The 20,564-nt window shown below is 36.5% G+C and overlaps 1 protein-coding gene across 5 annotated transcripts in view; it reads left to right on the top strand.

Annotated features, from left to right (window-relative positions):
• Nucleotides 1-20,564, top strand: part of LOC100722230 (transmembrane protease serine 11E) — a 92,428-nt gene that overhangs the window by 50,617 nt on the left and 21,247 nt on the right. For 4 of the 5 annotated variants that reach the window (XM_063240548.1, XM_063240550.1, XM_013145843.2 and 1 more), the window contains 5 exons: nucleotides 7,415-7,539; nucleotides 12,395-12,516; nucleotides 15,438-15,505; nucleotides 18,426-18,589; nucleotides 18,804-18,842. In XM_063240548.1, coding sequence (XP_063096618.1) covers nucleotides 7,415-7,539; nucleotides 12,395-12,516; nucleotides 15,438-15,505; nucleotides 18,426-18,589; nucleotides 18,804-18,842 — 518 coding nt within the window. Of the gene's footprint in view, nucleotides 1-5,688; nucleotides 6,111-7,414; nucleotides 7,540-12,394; nucleotides 12,517-15,437; nucleotides 15,506-18,425; nucleotides 18,590-18,803; nucleotides 18,843-20,564 lie in introns of all 5 variants that reach the window. The other variant, XM_063240551.1, reaches the window with a different exon arrangement.

The following is a 20,564-nucleotide window of genomic DNA, read 5'->3' as shown; positions in this document are numbered from 1 at the left end:
CAGAGTTTACTAAATGTTGGTATCACAATCTGAATCTGGTTTGTGTGGCTTTAAAATCTAGGCTGTTTGCCCTTTTCCTCACTGTCTACTCTGGGTAGAAGCTCAAAGTGGGGATTTTGAAAGGTCTATACTATAAAAAATAATTAGAAAACATAAACATACATATTCACATTGAGAAATAAAACACTAGAGAGATCCATACAAAACTGTGCACATAGGCACTAGTGGGAAAAAGTGCAGGCATACAATTTTATTTGTGAACTTTCAAAACATTTTAAAGACTGCATGAAATGCCACACTTAATTTTCTTAAAAGTATCTTTGTATTTAAATAAGTTGAGCATGTGATCTAACATCTGCACTGTGTCAAAAGTAATCCGTGACTGACAGTATAGCATTTCAATTACATCATCTGTGTTCTCTAAAGAAAGATTGCACCATTTGCCATATTGCAGAAGTTGAGGTTATCCTAGTGTAACATTTCTTGGAGCTAATTCATTGGTCAGCTGTAGCTGTAACTAATAGACTTTTGTTATTCTACCATTGTTGTCCGTTTGATCTCAAAATATGTCATTACTTCAAGATAAAAAGAATAGCTACACTCAGGAGAAATAGCACTTTTTAGGCATCCAGGTCAGCACTGAGACTCGTAAGCATGTCTGATGGCTTTACATGCTTGGGAACGGGATGAGCTGAGCAACTGCGGAGCAGGTCTCCTGAACAGGCATGAAAATGGGGTCCTGCCTTGCTTCATGGCTTTGTCAAACTGAAGGTTTCATGGAACTTCACTAAGAAGTTTGCCAAGAACACTGCCTTGAGTTTCCTCTGTTTCAAAGATGGATGAGACTGTAAAGAATTCATGTACAGATTGAAGCATAAGTCAGAAGACCTGAGATAAGTGGATTAGAGTATGGGAAGGATTCAGTGACTGAGAAGCAAAACGAGCTGCAGAGAGACACCATGTGTGTCTCTCCGGACCAGCCTTCCTCCAGTGGTATGCCATATGTGGCTTACACCTGGGGGTGCCTTCTGAAATGTTAAGAATAATAATTTTAAAATGACAAACCTTAGTCTTAGGGGAACCCAAAATATCATACAGGCATCATTAAATTCTAATTGCAACCTTTTATCTGAAGATGGCTGTTAATGTCTTTTTTGAAATTATAAAAGCAAACTCATGGGTATTTAGCACTTTGTTTACAGTTGACTGTGAGTGCAGCCCAAAATAGTATTTGCTGTCATTTGTTTCAAACATGCCATTTGCCAGCTATCATCCTAAAACACTGTGTATGTTTAATCTTTATCACAGCCTCTGTTTACATTGTTATACCCATTCTACAGAAGAAGAAACAGACATAGATGGGTCCTATGTTAACTGAGGTCTTTCTGACTCCAGAGACTGTGTTCTTAATCACATTGCTGTTTCTTCCTCAGTGTCTGTGCTATGCTTTATGTTAATGTATTAAAATATGTAAAATTTACACTTTCAAGGAATAATGTTATTAATCAGTAAATAACATTTAAAATTAATCTTTGAGAATGGTAAACAGGAATGCTCTCTGCATTCTACAAACTAAGGGAGTAAAGTTCTCCAAGATTAGGTAATTTGCATGTGACCATAGGAATGGGTGAGTCAGTCAATATTAGAGATAGAATCTGTGTTCTCAGAACACCTGTATTCTGAGTTCACTGTAGTCAAATAGAAGATTAAGCTAATACAGATGATGGTGTACCCTGAGAATTATTGTTACCATTATTACTAATACCACTCTACTTGTATAAAATATATGGTCCTTTTTAATTGACAGAAAGTACACTTATATACAGTATGTTGGTTTAAATATATATATATATATATATATATGACCAAATTGAGCTAATTATTATGCATATTACCTCACATAATTGTTTTTTAGTGCTGAGAAAAAGCTATTCTCATTACTTAAAATCTACTCTCGTTACTTTTCAAGAATATGCTATGTTGTTAACCATGTTGCACAGTAGACCTCTTGGACATACTCTTCGTGGCCAGCATGAGTTTCTTTCTTTTGTAGTTGTCAGGAACTCTGTGACAAGATAATTTGAATGATACCATGACTGTCTTTACATGAAGGAAACCCAAGTTTATGGAGGCCAAGTTTTGTCTTTCTAAGTCAGTGATGGGTGGAGCTGAGGCCCAAATGCTTGACAGTATGGCTCTCTGTTGTCTGATTCTCCTTGGCTCTGTAATGATTCTTGAAATTCTAAGTGCTATTTTGGTTAAACAGAGCTAGCTTTCCTTGGCCTTCAAACAATTAGCTTAGTATCAGTGTCTCAACTTTTCTAATGAAAAGAATACCAAAGATAATGAATGAATACATCTGAGATCTTTCAAACCATTCTTTCAGATTATATAGTTCATCGAAGACATTATTTAGGACTGAGGCACATGTTATTAGACTCAACAACAAAGCTAGGTTTGGGCTTCAGAGAATTCTTAACCCTTGAACTGAACTGTGTACAGCATGGTTAACAATATGTAGCTGCTTGACTCAGAGACTCTTAATGTGCAAACGGTTCAGGCTTTTTATAGCTGTTTTTCCAGCTGAATTCCTCTCTGCATAGAAGGGCAAAAAGGACTCCTCTAGTGTGGAGCAGAATTGATAAGGGCTGAGGGAGACTCTTTTGCTCTGTCTTCTTATTCTTCAGACACATGTGACACATTTTGAGGGATGTTTTTGAACTCACACACTAAAAAAATTAATTAACTCATTTTAAAAATTAGTTATCATCTTGAAGGAGGAAATAGTAAAAGCAGTGTCTGTTGCGTATTTGATATGTGTGTCTGGAAGGCACCAGTAACTGTGTATTTAATTCTAACCTTGATGAGTTAGGTTCTCTTACTACCCCATTTGTAAGTGGGGACATGTAGATTTAGGGAGAATGAGCCACTTTCTTAGAGAAGACTCATTAACAAGAAGCACAATCAGGACTGAACCAAAGCTGTTTGTTCCAGAGCCCAGACTTCTTAATTTATGAAGCAAGAAAATGAAAGTCATTTACAGGTTTGGCCTGTGGCTTGCCTCTTTCCTCTCATTTTTAAAAATGTTATTAAAGAACATAGTATTAAAAGGAAATAATTATATACATTAAAAACATCATATATTTATGTGTGACCCCAAACAGTTTCTCCTCTCTCAAAAACCAAAGGCAAACAAAACATAGGCCAGAGGTTGGACACACTTTTAGGAGAGCTTTTTCTAAGAAAATTCATGATTGGAAACTTGGTCTTCTGCTATATTACCATTACATGTATTATTTATATTTTAGTATCATCTTGATTGCAGAGTGATTAAAAACCCCAAATAACAGATTACATGAGATAGAATTTCATTGTTTTTTAATGTAGAACAAGTCTGGAGATGGGCAATTTGGGGCTAACAGGAAGGCTCACAAAGTAAACAGGTGCCCAGGCTTCTGTTAACACACTGTCCTACTGAAATGAACGTATGTCTTCCCAGTCATGACCTAATAAGGGTATCTCAGCTCTAATTAATGCATGTGTAGCCTAGCTATGAAAGGTATGTACAAATTTTAACCACAAGCAGAAAGATTCCACCAGTCAGAACTTAGTCATATGGTGATTCCTGTGGACAAGGGACACTATTCTGGGTTCCAACTAGCCAGTTTCCTATTGGGATTGGGTTAGTAAGGAAGAAGAACAAATGCAAGTGTAGGTACCTGCGTGTCTCTACAGTAGATAGATCTGCAGAGATAGATCTCATCATCAGGAAACTGATGGATATATGCTTCTAAAGTTTAGATAAATATAGATTCAGTGGCTGTTAATTTATTGATACAAATTAAAGTAATGGACATTGGTAACATAAGTACATATTTATTTTGAATAAAATACTTCCTCACAGTCTTATGGTATTAATATGCATGGAAATTCTAATTTATTCTAATATGAATCTTAGAATGTTTCATGTTATTAAAACACTAATGTATTAAAGTGTAATTAAATTCAGTATAATAATTAAGTTCATGAAATAATGAATTTTCAATTTCATTAGTAGAAATTGGGTTATTCAGCAGTTTTACATCTTCTTGACCCAGCTTTGGTGTTTCATATATTTCTAGGAATCTGTCCATTTCTTCTATGTTATCGAACCTATGAGAGTAGAGGTTTTTGAAAGAGGTGTTGATGATCTGCATTTCCACAGTCTGTAGTGATTTCACTTTTTTCAATCCATATTGCATACATTTGAGCTTTTCCTTTCCTTTTAAAAATAAGATTGGCTAGAAGCTTATTTTATTTATTCTTTCAAAGAACCAACTGTTTGATTCATTGATTCTTTGAATTGTTTTCTTAGTCTCTATTGCGTTAATTTCTGCTCTGAATTTTATAATTTCTTCCCTTCCTTTAGCTTTGGGTTTGACTTGCTCTTCTTTTTTTTTTAGAAGTTTAATATGTAGCATCAGGTTTTTTATTTGTGTTCATTCACTTTTCCTGATGTGGGAACTCAGTACAATAAACTTTCTTCTGAGGACCACTTTCATTGCATCCCACAGATTCTGGTATGTTGCATTTGTATTTTTGATCTCTTGTAGGTATTGTTTAATTCCTTCTTTAATTTCCCCTGGGACCCACTAAATGCTCAAGAGTGTATTATTCAATTTCCATGTGTTTGTGGGGTTTTTGCAGTTTCTTTTGTCATTAATTTCTAGTTTTATGGTGTTATGATCTGATAACATGCATGAGATCATTTCAACTCTTTTGCATTTACCTAAATATGTTCTGAGGACTAGTATATGATCCATTTTAGAGAATGTCCCATGTATTGCTGAGAAGAATGTATATTCTGATGTTGCTGGATGGAACACTCTGTATATGTCTATCAAGTCCATTTGCTCACAGGTGTGATTCAGTTCTGTTATTTTTTCCTGATTTTCTGTCTGGTTGATCTGTCCTTTGGTGTCAATGGTGTGTTAAGGTCTCCTAACTGTGTTATTGCGTATTTGATTTTTCATTTCTGTTAATACTTGTTTTGTATAGCTGGGCGTTCTGGAATTTGGTGCATGTCACCAAGTAGTCCCAGGAAGTGGAGGTCAGGAACGAAGGGTGCCAAAATGCCCTGGACAAGGTCGTGAAGTGAGCTATCTCATCACAAGACATGCATGCACTTCTCAGTCACTGTTTCCTGCTGAGGCCTCTTTTCCTCTTGTGTAATTCAAAAGTCATGATGTTTGTTTTTAAAAACCCACCATAAATCCAAACTAAAATATAAATTAAAATGCAAATTGCTATTTTATTTCTCATTCCATTTGATGTCTTCTGTGTATTTTGGCCTGCAGACCTATATAGTTTTATAAAAACTAAGACATGGAATATACATTATTCTGCAATGTTTTTCATATATCTAAAGGTACTAGAGTCACTTTTTGCATTTCAATACATGTAGTTTTACCTTCCTCCGTACAACACCTAGTCATTATTTTCCTGCCTTAAATTGTGGTAGAACAAATACAACTTGTCTGATATTTCACAATCCTATATATCAGTCATGTGCATTTGATAATTTCATCATGTTTCCTATAAGCATAAATTCATCTTCCCCACTTAGCATGTGCTAATATTAGTTGAGAAATCCTTGCTTCCAAAGCCTTGCTTACTTTTGTTGTATGCATCTCGTTTCTTTTGCAACAGATGAACAACAAGTACTCAGAAATGAAGAGACAGAAATCAGTTTGGGGAGCTTCTGCAGCACTATTTTGCACACAAGAATAACCGCTCTGAGGAGAAGTATTTTTATATTGGAGTGGGAACCATTCTAGGAACAGGTGTTTTGGAATCCCACTCAGGGGAGAACTGGAGATGGAAGAGGTTGGGGAAGAAAAGATAAAGTTTCCCTGGCTACCGTCCCATGGAAAGATCAGAGAAACAAGGGGGGCAGATCCCGGAGTATGCCTGGAGCTCACAATACACCCCGGTGTCTTCAGTGGGGAAGAGGAGATGAACACAGTTAGCAAGGTACAGCCAAGATGTAATGGTAGTGTGGCCAAGTCCAGTGTGGAAATGCCATCATTTCCTGTTCCTACATCACCAAAAAATGGGTCCTCTTGATTTATGTAAGCAAAATTTATTTATTATGAAGTTTTTCAATTTACAAGAAGTTACATGAGCTCTTTTGGGGTCCCAGAATCCTTTAGTAGATAGAATGGAGATCCTGTGCCCCACTGATGGAAAAAGTTAGCTCAGAATTTAAATGCATCATTACAGAACCTAGGGCTGTACTTTCATTTTTCTTTATTCTGATTCAGAAGTCAATGTTTCACCTTGAGAACCATGTTTACTTCAAGTCTTTAAGAACCAGATAAGCAGCATTCTAGAGAAAATAGATATGCATCATCTGAGCTATCAGCAAAGGAAATAAATCTAGAAATTAAGCTACTTATTTTTTATTAGTGCCTCTTAGTTTACAGAAAATTTGATTTCATTTCAGTATGTGAATATATTCAGACACATACTGCGGTTGTGGTTCCCTTCACCTCCCTTTTCATCTCCTCTCCCTCCTTCTGATTCCTTTCCTCTTCTCACTTTCTTTCTCTTTTGTGTCTTTATTTCAAGAAATTTACGATAACAGTATCATAGACAAACTGCTTAGCTGGCTCTCACTTAGTATTTTGTTTTCTATTGCTTTTGAATTTACTTAAAATTCAAAGAAACAGCCACTTACCAATCGAATGAAATCCAGCCTGATCAACACATTTCAGTAGCATGTGTTTTTAGAGGCAGAATATATGGAAAATATTGAAGGCATCTCATGTAATATCACTCATGCTTCAAGGTAAATATCAGCTCAAAAACTCAGGTCTTTAAAAAGAGAACTCTGGTAATCTTTTGTGCATCCTCCAAGTTTGGTTTGGAAATAAATCATAAAATTAGGAGGAGCACAGTAATAGAGATTCTATCTAGAAGCTGGGATGGTTCAAGTTGTAATGAATTTTGTAGCCAGAGTGCTACAAATTCCAGAGGACTAGAAACAGGCTCTAAGCAGACACCCAGCTCTTCCATAGATTTTATATAGCTGACTCAATAAGAAGTAGCTAAATACAGCGTGCTTGTTACAGGTCAGGCACTGTGTCAGACACTTTTCACTCCGTGCCTTTAATCCTGGCAGTAATTCTGTGAGATAGGTCCTGTTACTGTCCTCTTTGTTTTATGGATGAGGAGAATGAGTCAAATTGCTTGCCTCAGGACAGGCAGCCTGAGCCAGGCCTGGCCTCAGCAGCTGGGAATCAGAACTTCCAGACCAAGTAGTGCACTGCTATCTGAACGCCCTTCATTCCCCAGAAGTACTGGTTTCACCTGTAGCACAGATATGCTGCTGACTGTGATATAATCTATCTACTGTATGTACTTTCTTCCTCAGGCTAGCTGTGGTGAGTGCCAGGAAAAGAGCTTGTGTGCAGCCCTGGGTTATTGGCCTTATCAGCTTTCTGTCCCTGATTGTGCTGGCGGTGTGCATTGGACTCACCATTCATTACGTGAGATACAGTAAGTATGAGCTGCCCTGGTGGCATGTGACTTACCGCACATATTTCCTCATGTCACTTCCTGTTTTGATCTGCCTCGAGCTTGTTCATTAATCCCTGCAATTCATTTATACTGCCAAGACAAAGAAAGCTTTGCCTTCTTTTTTGCCTCTTTTAATCCTACAAACTCACAAAGATTCTTCCTTCTGTCTTTGATATGCTTCCTGCTGGGAATACTATACTCATTTTCATATTAATAAGTGATAATTGAGTTTGAGGAAGACCCTAAATTAGCTAGGATCCAATAACTTGAATTGTTTGAGGTCACATGGCAATCAGTTTGATTGAAAGTACTTTAACTCTTTGAAATCTTGATATCCAAATAAACTAATGAACAATAAAGGATCCTGCAGCAGTAGGCTTTATTTAGCACTCCTGAGTTGGAAAAATGTTCATAGTGGTAGAGTGTTGAGTAAGTACCTATTTCTTTTATTGAAAATTTTTCATAGGGTATGTTGTAAGTGACTAAAGAGGACAAGATAAGCTGAGAGGCTTAATTATAAACAGGCTCATTTCATGGTTATCAAATATCTCACTTCAACATGAACTGTACTTCTATGTTATTAGAAATGTCTCCAGGGTACTCTGGGACTATTCTTCCACAATACAACAACCTTCTAAAGTTTCCTTGTATTCTGTTTTGGGTTTTAATTAGTTGACTCAACTATGACCTGTTAATTTGATATCTCCCTCTATGACTAGATTAAGCTTTGATGTTCAAGGTTGTGAAACCATAGAAGTTAAGCACTTGACTTTAGATTAATTGGAAATTTGCTGAACATGCTTTCTGTAAAAATAATGATTGGTAAACTGGTTATCTTCCTCCATTCCCTACACAAATCCTGATCTTAATTTTCAAAGCAAAGAGTATCACTTTTAAATAAAGAAATGTTTAAAACAGAAGTGTGTGTGTATGCGCACGCACAAGTGTCAATGCATACATAGAATTCACAGTGTAGGATTTGCCAACATACAGATTTTTAAATTTTAAATAACTTCATTTTAAAAACAAAGATCTGTCTGGATTATGCTTTTAATAAAAAGAATACTAAAATAACTATAATTCTATACACCTGTTAGGAACCCAGTGAATCCCCTTACGTTGTAAGCATCTTTATTTCTTCTTACAGATGCCTAAAACTATAGTTTATTCATTTTTATTTCCAAAATTTAGTAGATTTCTGAATCATATTAGGTACTTTATAGGTGAGTAGTGATTGACAATAACACACAAATGAATCACCTACCTTATTTTCTTTGGATTGTCTGACTTTACAAAAAATTCCTAGTGATGCTAAGGGCCTGATGACTTTTGTGAGGTAAATATTTCCTGATGTCTCCTTTGCTACTTTCCAAGCTGAGATTTACAAGATTCTAAGTCTGTTCATATGCACACAGAGAAAACCTGAAAATTTTTCCAGTTATCTGCTGCTGGATCCTATTTTTTGGATGACAAATTCAGAAATACAGAACTCAGCCTTTGCACTGCCTACACAATACACCTGAAAAAGCAATGATTATTTTAGTGTGTCTTATATGTGTGACTCTCCCTCTGTTTGGGGACATGAATTTATAAAATAGCAAGTATAACAATGGGCATTTAGGAGTTGCCATGGCAAATAAGCCAAACTAAATAGATCTGTTACAGAAATATCCAAATATGGAGGAAAGTGGTTGGATTTGTAAAAAAAACAAAACTATTTTGACCCCTACTTCACAAAGCCCTGCTTGAAATTCTGTGTGTAGTCTATTCAGATTTTTAGGGCTCCATTTCTGCTTCTCTGTGATTTGAATGTCAGTAGGTAAATCTGATTATGAGTAATGTCGTTGCTGTTACAGAATCACAAATCTGTTAGAAATTATGGACACATTCATGTTCACCCAAACTTCATTACTTTTGTGTTAATACTGCCAACATTTTTGGTAACTAGACATACCATATAATTCTGGAAGCTTGAAATATGTTTTTAATACTTACTGACCTATTTTAGGTAAGTAAAATATTGAATGTGGATAAGTTGTTTATACAGTTGAACTCTATGAAACTACTAACATTTAACCATATTTCATTTATATAATTGATAATTTAAAATAATTCAATATAGTAAATAACTCATAAAAACCAAGTTGAAGATTATTGAAGAGTCCTTTATCCTATTTAGTGTGTGTATAACTACTGGCTGCACTAGTCCCCTGGGATCATCTTAGAAATACAAGCTCTTTTTTTAAATTTTTAATTTTATTAGTGCATGTTTGCAGGTCATTTAGTTTACAATCATCTTTGTTCATGGGTGCAGGTACACACCCCAGCTTGTTTCATTTTAATCCCTTTTTGTTTTCTCCCCCTTCCTTCCTTCTCCAATTAGCCCAGTGTTTATTCTTATTGATATTCTTTTTTTTTTGTCTTTTTCTTTTTGTCGGTACCAGGGATCGAACTCATGGCTGCCTGCTTGCAAGGCAGGTGCTTATGCTGCTGAGCTAAATCCCCAGCCCCCTTGTTGATATTCTTAATCTCAGTTCTACAATGTTTACATTCTCCTCGGTCATTAGACTCCTTCGCGAGGCACATCCTCATTCTGCTTTTTCCCTTTTCTGCCTCTTCACCCTTCACCCTTCTTCCCTTGGCCCATTTTCCTATCACAAGAGATCCATCCCCTTGCCCCCTTCTGTCCATCCTTATTATTCTATTTGTTCTTTGCCTCACTCAAATGAGAGATACCTTATGGTATTTAACCTTGTGAGTCTGATTTACTTCATTCAACATTATGTTTTCTAGGTGCATCTATTTTTCTATAAATGTCTCAACTCTGTCATTCTATAAGCAGAGTACTATTTTGTTATATGTAGACACTACATTTTCTTTATCCTATCATCTGTTGATGGATAATCAGGCTGCTTCCAGGATTTAGGTATTACAAATTGTGCTGCTATAAACATTGGTATGCATGTATTACTATAGTAATAATAATATCTTAAACTCTTGAGGGAATGTAGAGGGAGATTTTGAGATCATTAGAATTTTTTTTATTTCAGTTCTTTCAGAAATTTCCATACTGATGTCCATAATGGTTGTACTAGTTTACGTTTCCACCAACAAACTCTTGGATCCAGCTTCAGACCTAATGTGCTACACTCTGGGTATTTCACAGGAGCCACAAGCGATCCTCTTGTGCACCACAGTCTAAGCAGCAGCACTGTAGAACTGTGAATGCAGCCACACAGAACTGTAGACAGACGTCAGAAAAGCAAATCTAATAGAACAGTAGTTTAGAAAGATAGCTACATTATTATTTCAGCAAGTTAAAAACCTTCTTTGAAATTATGCATTGCCAGGGGCATTACTTCATTTCCTGTTATCCTGGCCATTCATGGTAGGGCCATCCAGGATAAGGGGGTTAAGGGGTGGTAGAAGGGCGACACTTTCCCTAGTGTTTACAAAGATCACGGTCATGCAGGGCACCTTGGACTTCCAGTGTCTCCACTCTGACACTTTCTTCATCTATTGCCACCTGTCACTAGGCCTTTCCAGAGGTGGCCAGCAACTTCAGTCTCTGTCCCTCAAGCCTTCTGGAAGACCAAGTGAATCTTTTTATTTTTGTTTGGCAGTTTTTTGTATATAAGTTTTATATTTAAAAATCCCAACAGCTTCAGAGTGGCTTTGGTTTCATTCTACTTCAAGAAGCAGCGTGTAAAAAAAACAAAAGAGTCTGTGCTTTAGTAGATAGGCCTTGGCTTAATTTTGTGTTTTCTGGCTGTGTCACATTAGGGCTGGGAAAATCAGTTATGTTTCTTGGGTTGGAACACCTAAATGTGAATCATATTGCCTTCCCATCACATAATTGCAAATTAAACGAGATACACTAATATGCTCAAAACACTGGTGCTCCAGGTGAGTGTCCTTTTCCCCCTATGGTTTAAGTGAACAGTAAAAGAATGAGAAGGATTATAAGGAAAAGAGAGACTGAGATTGAATGATAGCCCATTTTCCCATAATAACTATGTGCAACTCTCTTGGGCATTATTGTATTCTTAATGTCTGTCACAGAGAGGGGCCAGTATTAATATTAATTGAGTGAATAAATAAATCTCTGATGGTTATGATCTTGATTCATGAAAAAGCTGTACTGGCCTAGATCATGGGATATTTACATGTTCGGTGGCTAAGTAGAGACAGTGGCTAAGGACTCTACAGGAATCTTCTGAGGGTGCTGAGAGCAAACCAGTGGAGTGACAAGGGAACAGGTGAACTAACAGTACTGCCAGAAGCCTATGACAGTTGGTGGTGCCAGCTTTCTAAATTTCTTTTATCAGAATTCCTAGCATTTTAATTTCTACTCTTACCTCTTCAGATAACACAGATTTTTCGCAAACTAAGTCCTTGTGACCAGAAGTGACCTGCCATTTGTTGAATTCAAGAGAAATCTGCTGTCAAAACATTAACAAAAAAGCATTCATCCTTAGGAAGTTCTATCTCATCCTTATTTATGTGCTCAGATAGCAACACTTGCCACCCCAGTAGTTTATTCAGGAATGAAAAGCACATGAGCAATCAGCCCACACCCACAGGGCCGTATTTGTACAATAGCCTAGGAACACCAGGTATTTCTTACAGCTTTTGCATACTAAATCACATGATGATGAATGTTGCTGCCTTTGCTTCTAAGATAAGCCTGGAGAAAGATGACAAAGACGATGTCCTGGGGGAGGAGCATTCTTTTCTGTCTTAGTCTTTTCAGCTGCTATCAAATGGAATCATAATGGTAGTCCACGTGCATCTGATAAGAAATGATTATGGGCTGTTGCCTCTTTTCTTGTAGATCAAAGGAGGACCTACAATTACTATAGCACGTTGCCATTCACAAGTGACAAAATGTATGATGAATTTGGAAGAGAAGGTTCCAAGAATTTCACAGAAATGAGCCAGAGAATTGAATCAATGGTAAGCAGTTTTCCTCCACTTTTAGAGCATTTGCTGTTGCTTTTTAACATTTGTTTTAGTATTCTAGCTTCTAAAAATCCATTCAACTGATCTTTACATGCCTTTGCAAAATGGTAAGAGGCCATAGATAAGTGCTATAAAACAAAATTAACACTACATGATATAGAAGAGTATGTCTTTCAAGCCTGAACCAAATGGCCTTTACTTGTTTATTTATGTCCCTTCTACTCACCTTTCTTTAGCTGAGGCCACAGTTTGATTAGTAAACTCCATCAACCCTGGGGATATGAGGGTAGATCAAATATTGTAGTTGTTTTGTAGACTTCCTAAGAGACCCTGAGCAAAGGCTTGCCAAGATTGAAACTACTCAGACACATACATGATTAGTGTTTTACCTTTTCAAAATATGCAACTGTGAACCATCTTTTGTTTATTTTATTTTATTTTAGATAAAAAAGAAACAGAAAAATCAAGAAGCAAACAAACATAAAAAACAAAAAACAAACAAACAAAAACAACAAAAGCAAAATGACAATAAAAATGACCGAGCAATAGCTATATAGGCTCTCAAAACAAGATGACAGAAATTCAGCGATAGTTGTCACACTGCATATTGTCATCTTCAAAATAGTGCCTAGATTACCAAACACAGGAATAAAACAAAACAGTAAAACAGAACAAAATATTAGATTTAAAAAATAAGGCAGAAGGAAATCCCCCACAGCTGCCACAGTACACACTGCCATCCTCCAAATAGGTGCCCAGACCACCAGCGCCAGGCCTACAAAGTCAATCAAACATACAAGCATCAAGCTATTCCCTCACCTCAGTTCCCCTCATCTCACCCTGAGTCCTCTGAATCAGCCAGTTGCTTACAGGGGAGGTGGGTGTGATGCTTTTCTGGTTTCCCAACCTGTGGTGGACTCCGGTTCACAGGAAGGCCCATGGACCAACTTTTGGTACACATTTCTACAGGAGACCCATGGGTACAGCTCTCTGTCCTTAAAACATCAATATTTATATTGAGCATCTATTTACATTTAATCAAATATTTGAGGAATTGGAAAAGTTATTCTTATAGGCCAAAATAATAAGGGCCTGAGTGATTGATGCTTGTCATTATCAGAATATATAAAGAATAATTTTGACTTTTCTTTTGTGAGGTAATTGATGGATGATATAATGGAAAAGACACTGAACCAGAAGTTGGAACCTATAGTTTTAACACCATCATCAAGCCAGTGATATGCCATTTGGCACCTCTCTTTATCATTCTGGACACATTTTCATACATGAAAATTAAGGTGTTAAATATATATTTTTCAAAGTGCCTTCTAGTGTAAATATCTTGAATTAGAACATAAGAGAAGTGATTTGTGTCAGTTTTTATTTACTGTAATGAAATAGCAGAGGCCAATTACTTCATCAAGAAAAAAAAAAGGCTTCTTTTGACTGACGGTTGTAAAGCTAGGTCAGGAGCCACATGCACTGTGATTGTCTTACTGGCATCTCCAGGTTGAGCCACGTGGCAAAAGATGAGGTGCACATGGGAATGTTCTTCTGTTCTCTCTCTTTTCTTGTATAGACATTAGGATTCAATTAGGGGGCTCTGCTCTAATGGCCTTATCTAATCTAATCACCTTCCAAATGCTTTACCTGTTAGCATCATAGTCAGTTTGAACCTACACTTCTTTACTACCTCCCAGTGAGGATTAAATTTCAACAAAGAAGTCTTAGGAGAAGCACAACTCATGCCTAAACTATAGCAGGGCCATACTCCTCCCCTCTGACAAACTGCTGAGCAAAGTGAAAGACAGGGGATCTGGTTATCTTGCTGAGATTAAATCCTGCTTACATCCGTATATGCAAACGGCAGATCTGGAACATCTCTGAAGAAACTCTGAAGACAAGATAGAAATAGACTTATAAAATAAGAAAAGAAATGTAATTTAGAAAGTCAAGAAACAATACAACTATTTTTCTTGTTTTTTGTGCCATTTGCCAAATTAAACTTTTAAACTTTAGATCAATTTGATCTAAACAAATATAGATAGGACTCTATCAGTAATGCTTCCAATATTAATATTTTTGAAATTATTTGATAAAATAATCTTAAGTAAAAGTGTCTAACATAACTCTTCAGAGGACTTAGTTGTCTTACTGTACTTGGATACACAGACTCAGGAGTCAGTGAAATGTAAGAAACAGCCCCTAGCATATCACAATCATGGTTAGTAAATGGTCATAAAACAAAGGCCCAGAATGCTGAACTCCTTACTTATCTACACTTCTAACTTTAAAAATTAAGTTCACTACACATACTATTTATAATAGTAAGAAACATAGCCAAAATACATGCTCCCATCATGTTAAAATAATATTCACAAATGTGTTTGTTAGGTATTGTAAACTCCTGCAGGCTTTCTAGAGAGCATTTTGGGTACTGTTCTAGGTACACATCTTGCCAGAATACTGACAGCTTTTTCATTAGTTTTGAGAACTACATACCACCTCTATGCAACCATTTCTGTTACTCAGGTATCACTTGATGAAATTATTTTGTTTTCTTTGTCTACCTAGAAGAAAAGCCCTGGTTTCAAGAATGTAAATACTGACCTTTACTTTTCAAAAGACATATTAGTTTGTAAACATTTCTAAAAATTTTAAACTTTGATGTCTTTCTGGGTAATAGAGCAGAAGTCACTTCTGGCCGCCCTCTGCCGCCCCAGCTGCATTCACATTCAGGAGGATGGTGCAAGCATCACTGCATGGGGACCGCAAGGCTCCTCAAGTCCTGTGCATCATGGAATGGCTACAGTGTTGTTTGCTCTTTCTTTTTAAACAATATCGCTGAGCTATGAATTATCTTGAATACCAATAAATTGTTCTTGCTGACATATTTTAAATATTTTTTTGAACAGGTAAAAAGTGCATTTAATGAGTATCCACTGAAGGGAGAGCTTGTCAAGTCTCACATTTTCAAGTTCAGGTATGTGGACCTAAAATGCGGACTTCTGTGTTCCATTTAAAGGTGAGGCTATCATCGTGGGCACAATAACTATATTTTAAAGTATTAATGACATAATTCTATTCAACAGCATTTATGTCACACCTGTCCTGTGTGAACTGTGGCTTACAGTGTCCCTTACCCTTCTACTAACCCTGATAGTGAGTATGTACAATGTGCCTGCTAGAGACAGAGTGAAATCCAGGCCTGTGTGATAGCATTGTTATTTGATGATCTAACACACATCCCTTGACTTAGTTGCAGTATCCTATATGAAACAGTACAGTAGAGATTTGTCTTTATCTGTTGGTTCTCCTGTCAAGTTTGTTTACTTTCTTCTATTCTGCCTCCTTATGCTCCAAATGAATCCCAGATCTGCCAATCAACTACCAATAAATAGACAAGTTCAGAATATAATATTTTAAATAAAATACTACATTCAGATTTTACATAATATCTTAAAGCAAATTATTTTCTTTTTTTGAAAAATAAGATAAAATGGCAGTATTGTTCTAGTGACAAAATTTTAAGATTCATTCCCATGTCTGTTACTTAGCTAACATCTCTGAAGCATAACTTTGACCACCTTCTGAAAATTCTGGACTCTACAGTGTGTGAGATAGTGTCTGTCCTTGGATTTGCCACTACTGTTCCAATCTTTAAATTTCTACTTTCTACATGAATTTCTAAATAGTGGAATTCCACTTTCTAACTCCGGTCTGAATTACCTTTCTGATTTCAGTAACTGTATGCTTGCTGATGTACATCTCCACAAAGAAGTCCCACAGAAAATTCCTTGATGTAAGGAAAACCCAGGCACATTACTGAGAACCTGGCAGTCCCTGTCCCCGCCTCCCCTTTGCAGGCTCCTTCAGAGCTTGTATATTCTTCCAGGTTTGCCTCGCGAGGCTCTTTCCTATTTGCTCACCTCCTCGTCCCTGTGGCTGCTGCTGCTGCTTGATATTCTTTCTTCTCTTACTGCCACAGTTACAAGTGTGAGTTTCTTAGGAACGTGTAAACAGTCTCAGACACGTCGAAATATGAAAGGATAATTTGAGCCTGAAAAAATGAATCTGATTTAAGAATTAGCTAAACACATAAATATGCTCACTATGCTTTTTGTTTGTTTGTTTTGTTTTCGTACCATGAATTGAATTCATCTCCTTGGGCTTGCCAGGCAGGTGCAGCACTAACGGAGCTGTATGCTCAGAATAAATTTGCTCAGTCTCAGCTCAAAATATTAGAAAGAATAAGTATAAATTTCTCAGAAAAAAAGGAATGATAAAGATAGTTTGAAAAATGTTTAAGAGAATAAAAGAAAAATTAGGCCATTAGAAAAGGAAAGCAGGGAAGGACATTTCTGAAAGAAGCGTCAGTCTTGCTAAAGATAAGTATCTTCAAGGGGAACATAGTGGGAATCAAAAGATGCTCCTAATACCACGTACAGTGAGTGCTGGAAAGAGTCCAGCTGATGTGACAGCTGGAAGCCATGCCTGTTCCAGTAGGAAGCAATTCTCTGGGACAGAAGGAGGAGAAACAGGCTGTAATGAAGTAGATATCAGGCAGAGGGTGTCTGCCCTGTCATGAAGGTTCACCAGGATTAGAGAAGTAGAAGACAAGTTGAATACTGTGGTACAGAAGCTTTTATTTGTTTTTAGTCTGGACTAAGAGAAAAAGGAAAGAATAAACAATAGTACAGGACTGCTGAGGCAGTGAAAAGTTTGAGACAGAAAAAACTTAATATGAGTGTATTTTCTTTCTGATTGCAAAAGCTATATAAAATTCCAGAAACTCAAATATGAAATAAAAAGCAAACTCCTCTTACCCAAAGTCCCATCCCAGAATAACATATCCTTCACAATTCATCGTGAGCTTTATTCCAAGGACTGTGTGAAGATCTACTTAAACTTTAACTGACTGAATCTTTTACTAAAAGCACTTGTCAGTGAAAATGTAGCCACTGTCCCATTGATGAACACTTTGACTGTTAGTTATTCATATTTAGAACATGAGGCAAATGCTGTCAGAGAGGATACTCACATTTATAACATATGAAATTCTCACAATGCAAATGAGATTCTCATTTGTTTCTGTTTGTAGTTTATGAGAGCCAGTGTTGCTACAATGTTTGGGGAACAGAAACTCTGTTAGGAACTGACTGTGAAAGGAGGCACTGAGTAGCCAGTGTGACTGCAAGGTAGCACAAATGGCATTAAGCCTAATTAATGCTTTCTCTTGAAAAATACTGTCACAAAAGTCATGCAATTTGAGAAGTTTTCAAAAAGCCTTGTATTAAGAGTTGTTTTGGAGAGCCTGAAACTTACTTGAGAAGTCAATAGATTTAAGGAACTAGAATTAAACTCAATAGCCAAATGTACAGTTGATTTTATACTTACCACACATTTCACATGGTAATTTTGAATGGTTGATGAGATAAGTATCTTTTTATATCAATAATCATGCACTTGATTAGACCTCTTGGTAGTTAGGGCACTGTGAGCCTACTATCTTACCATCAGGGTAGACAAGTTGGAGTTGTTTTTTTTTTGACACAGGGTCTCACTGTGCAGTTCAGGTTGGCCTTAGGCTCACTTTGTGGCCCAGGCTGGTCTTGAACTTGCTGGTCTCCTCCTGCCTCAGCCTCCTGAGTGCTGAGATTACAAGAGTGCACCACCATGCCTGGTTTTGAGTTTATGGCTCCGTGTGTGTGTGTGTGTGTGTGTGTGTGTGTGTGAAATGAATGATAAAGAAGAAAAAACAAGTTGTGCTGTTACCATAAATCAGTCAAGCACCTTCTTTCCCTTTCTTTCTCCCCTTCTCCCTCCCTCCCTTTTCTCCTTCATCCTTCACTTTCTCCTTCCCTTCTTTCTTTCATTCTGTTGTCTTGTTTTTTGGTCCACAGTCAGGAGGAAGATGGACCACTGGCTCACATGCTGCTCATTTTTAGAATCCGTTCTACTGAAGATCCTGAAGTCATTAATAAAATTATTCAACGTGTTCTACATAAAAAGCTGAAAAATGCAGTAGGACCTCCTAAGGTTCATCCTGAGTTAGTTGAAATTAAAAGTAAGTTTTTTGTTATTTTGTTTACTTCTCTCACACAGAAAACTTTTATGTTAAATTTGGACACTGGTTTTAATTTCTTGGATGTCCTTTAATTCTGGGGTTCTACTCTCAATAAGATATTGCTTTGTAAGTGAATTAGTCCTAATAAAGTATGCTAATTTTTATAAGGTTCTTAAACATGCACCTTATTCTATACCGTTTCTTTGTTTTTCAGAAATCAACAAGACAGAATCAGACAGCTATCTGAACAATTGTAAGTTTAATATGTTTATTACAGTTGCATTACCCATACAAAGTGCTGACTCCAGGCCTAGTCTTTCATTTGCCTACAGAAGAGTACCCCACCAAGTTCAGAGGAGACATTTACTGGTTACAGAATCAGTGCATTCTACATTTGTCTTTAAAAATGCAAGAAACTCTGTTATTTACCAGTTAGGAATGTTTATTAATTTATCTATTTATGTAAATATGGAGCCAAAAGATAATCTTATTTTATAAATGGCATATGTCCTTCTTACCAATAGTTATTGAGGGCCTATAATTGTAAGACAATAAGAATACAATAAGGATAAGATATAATCTTGGCCTAAAGTAGTATATATGCGAGCACTAGATTCAGAAAACTATTGTAGGAGCATACAGTTCCACAATAACAATTCTCAACCAAGGGTAATTTTATTGCCCAAGTTATCGTGTACCACTATAGCAATTTTTTCATGACTGTAGGTATTTTTATGATGTAAATGCTACTGGAGATATCTAATATGCATGAGGCTGGGGTCCTCTACAACACTCAGTAAAGCACAGAGCAACTACCCTCAATAATTATTTGTTTCAGCCAGGCATGGTGGTGCACTCCTGTAATTCTAGCACTTGGGAGGCTGAGGCAGGATTTTTGCAAGTTTGAGACCGATCTGGGCTACAAAGTGAGCTCAAGGCCAGACCGAACTACATAGCGAGACCTTGTCTCAAAAAGACAAATAGATTTAAAAAAAAGAATTATATAGTTCAAAATGTCTTTGGTGACAAAATTGAGAAACTGTATCATAAACAATGCTGAGGAATATTGTATATATATGCACAAATACAATATATACAAACATAGAATGTGTTTTGTTTGGTTTTTGTTGTTAAGAAGCATCAAAGAAGTTATAACCAAACCAGTATGAAAGCAGGGAAATTAGGAGATCATCCTAGGAGAGATCATGTCTGATTTAAATCTTACAAGATGAATAGGAGCTGACTGTCAGAACAATGAAGGTTTGCAGAAAGATATGAACATGAGAAAACATTTGATACTTGACCACGAAGTACAAGAAAGTTGGTATATAGTAACATGGATGGAATCTTAGAACAACTCCTGTTATTGTGAATGATAGCATTCTAATTTCTTTCTTGGTAACTTCATTACTGGTGTATAGGAATGCTGTTGATTTTTTTATCCTGCTACATTGCTAAATTTGATTATTAATTCTAGGAGTCTTTTGGTGAAATTTTTGGGTCATCTATGTAAAGGACCAGGTTTTCAGCAAATAGTAATAATTTGGTTTCTTCATTCCTATATATACCCCTATATTTCTTTGTTTTGCTTGGTTGCTCTGGTTAAAGTTTTGAGTATCATATTGAACAGGAGTGGTGATAGTAGATGTCCTTATTTTGTTCTTGATTTTAAAGAGAAAGCTCTAAATTTTTCTTATTTAATATTATGCTGGCAGGAGTTTTGTCCTAAACGGGTTCTATCAGGTTGAGCTAAGGTCCTTCTATGCTTTTTTTCTTCAGATTTGTTTAAAAATTGTGTGAGTTCTCTTACATGAGAAACCTGAATGACAGATAAATCAAAGAGCAAAATAAAAGATAGCAAAATAAAACTTAGCAAATGAGAAGGGGACTAAGAAATGTTTGAAGGCGGGGGTCAGGGGATGTGAAACAACTTTATGGTCTGTATGTACATGTATCAGATACCCAGCGTGAATGT

The sequence above is a fragment of the Cavia porcellus genome, unplaced genomic scaffold, assembly GCF_034190915.1.
Source record: "Cavia porcellus strain 051 isolate PalLab524CR breed Dunkin Hartley unplaced genomic scaffold, mCavPor4.1 scaffold_30, whole genome shotgun sequence".
Lineage (NCBI taxonomy): Eukaryota > Metazoa > Chordata > Mammalia > Rodentia > Caviidae > Cavia > Cavia porcellus.
This window is presented reverse-complemented; position numbering and strand designations above follow the sequence as displayed.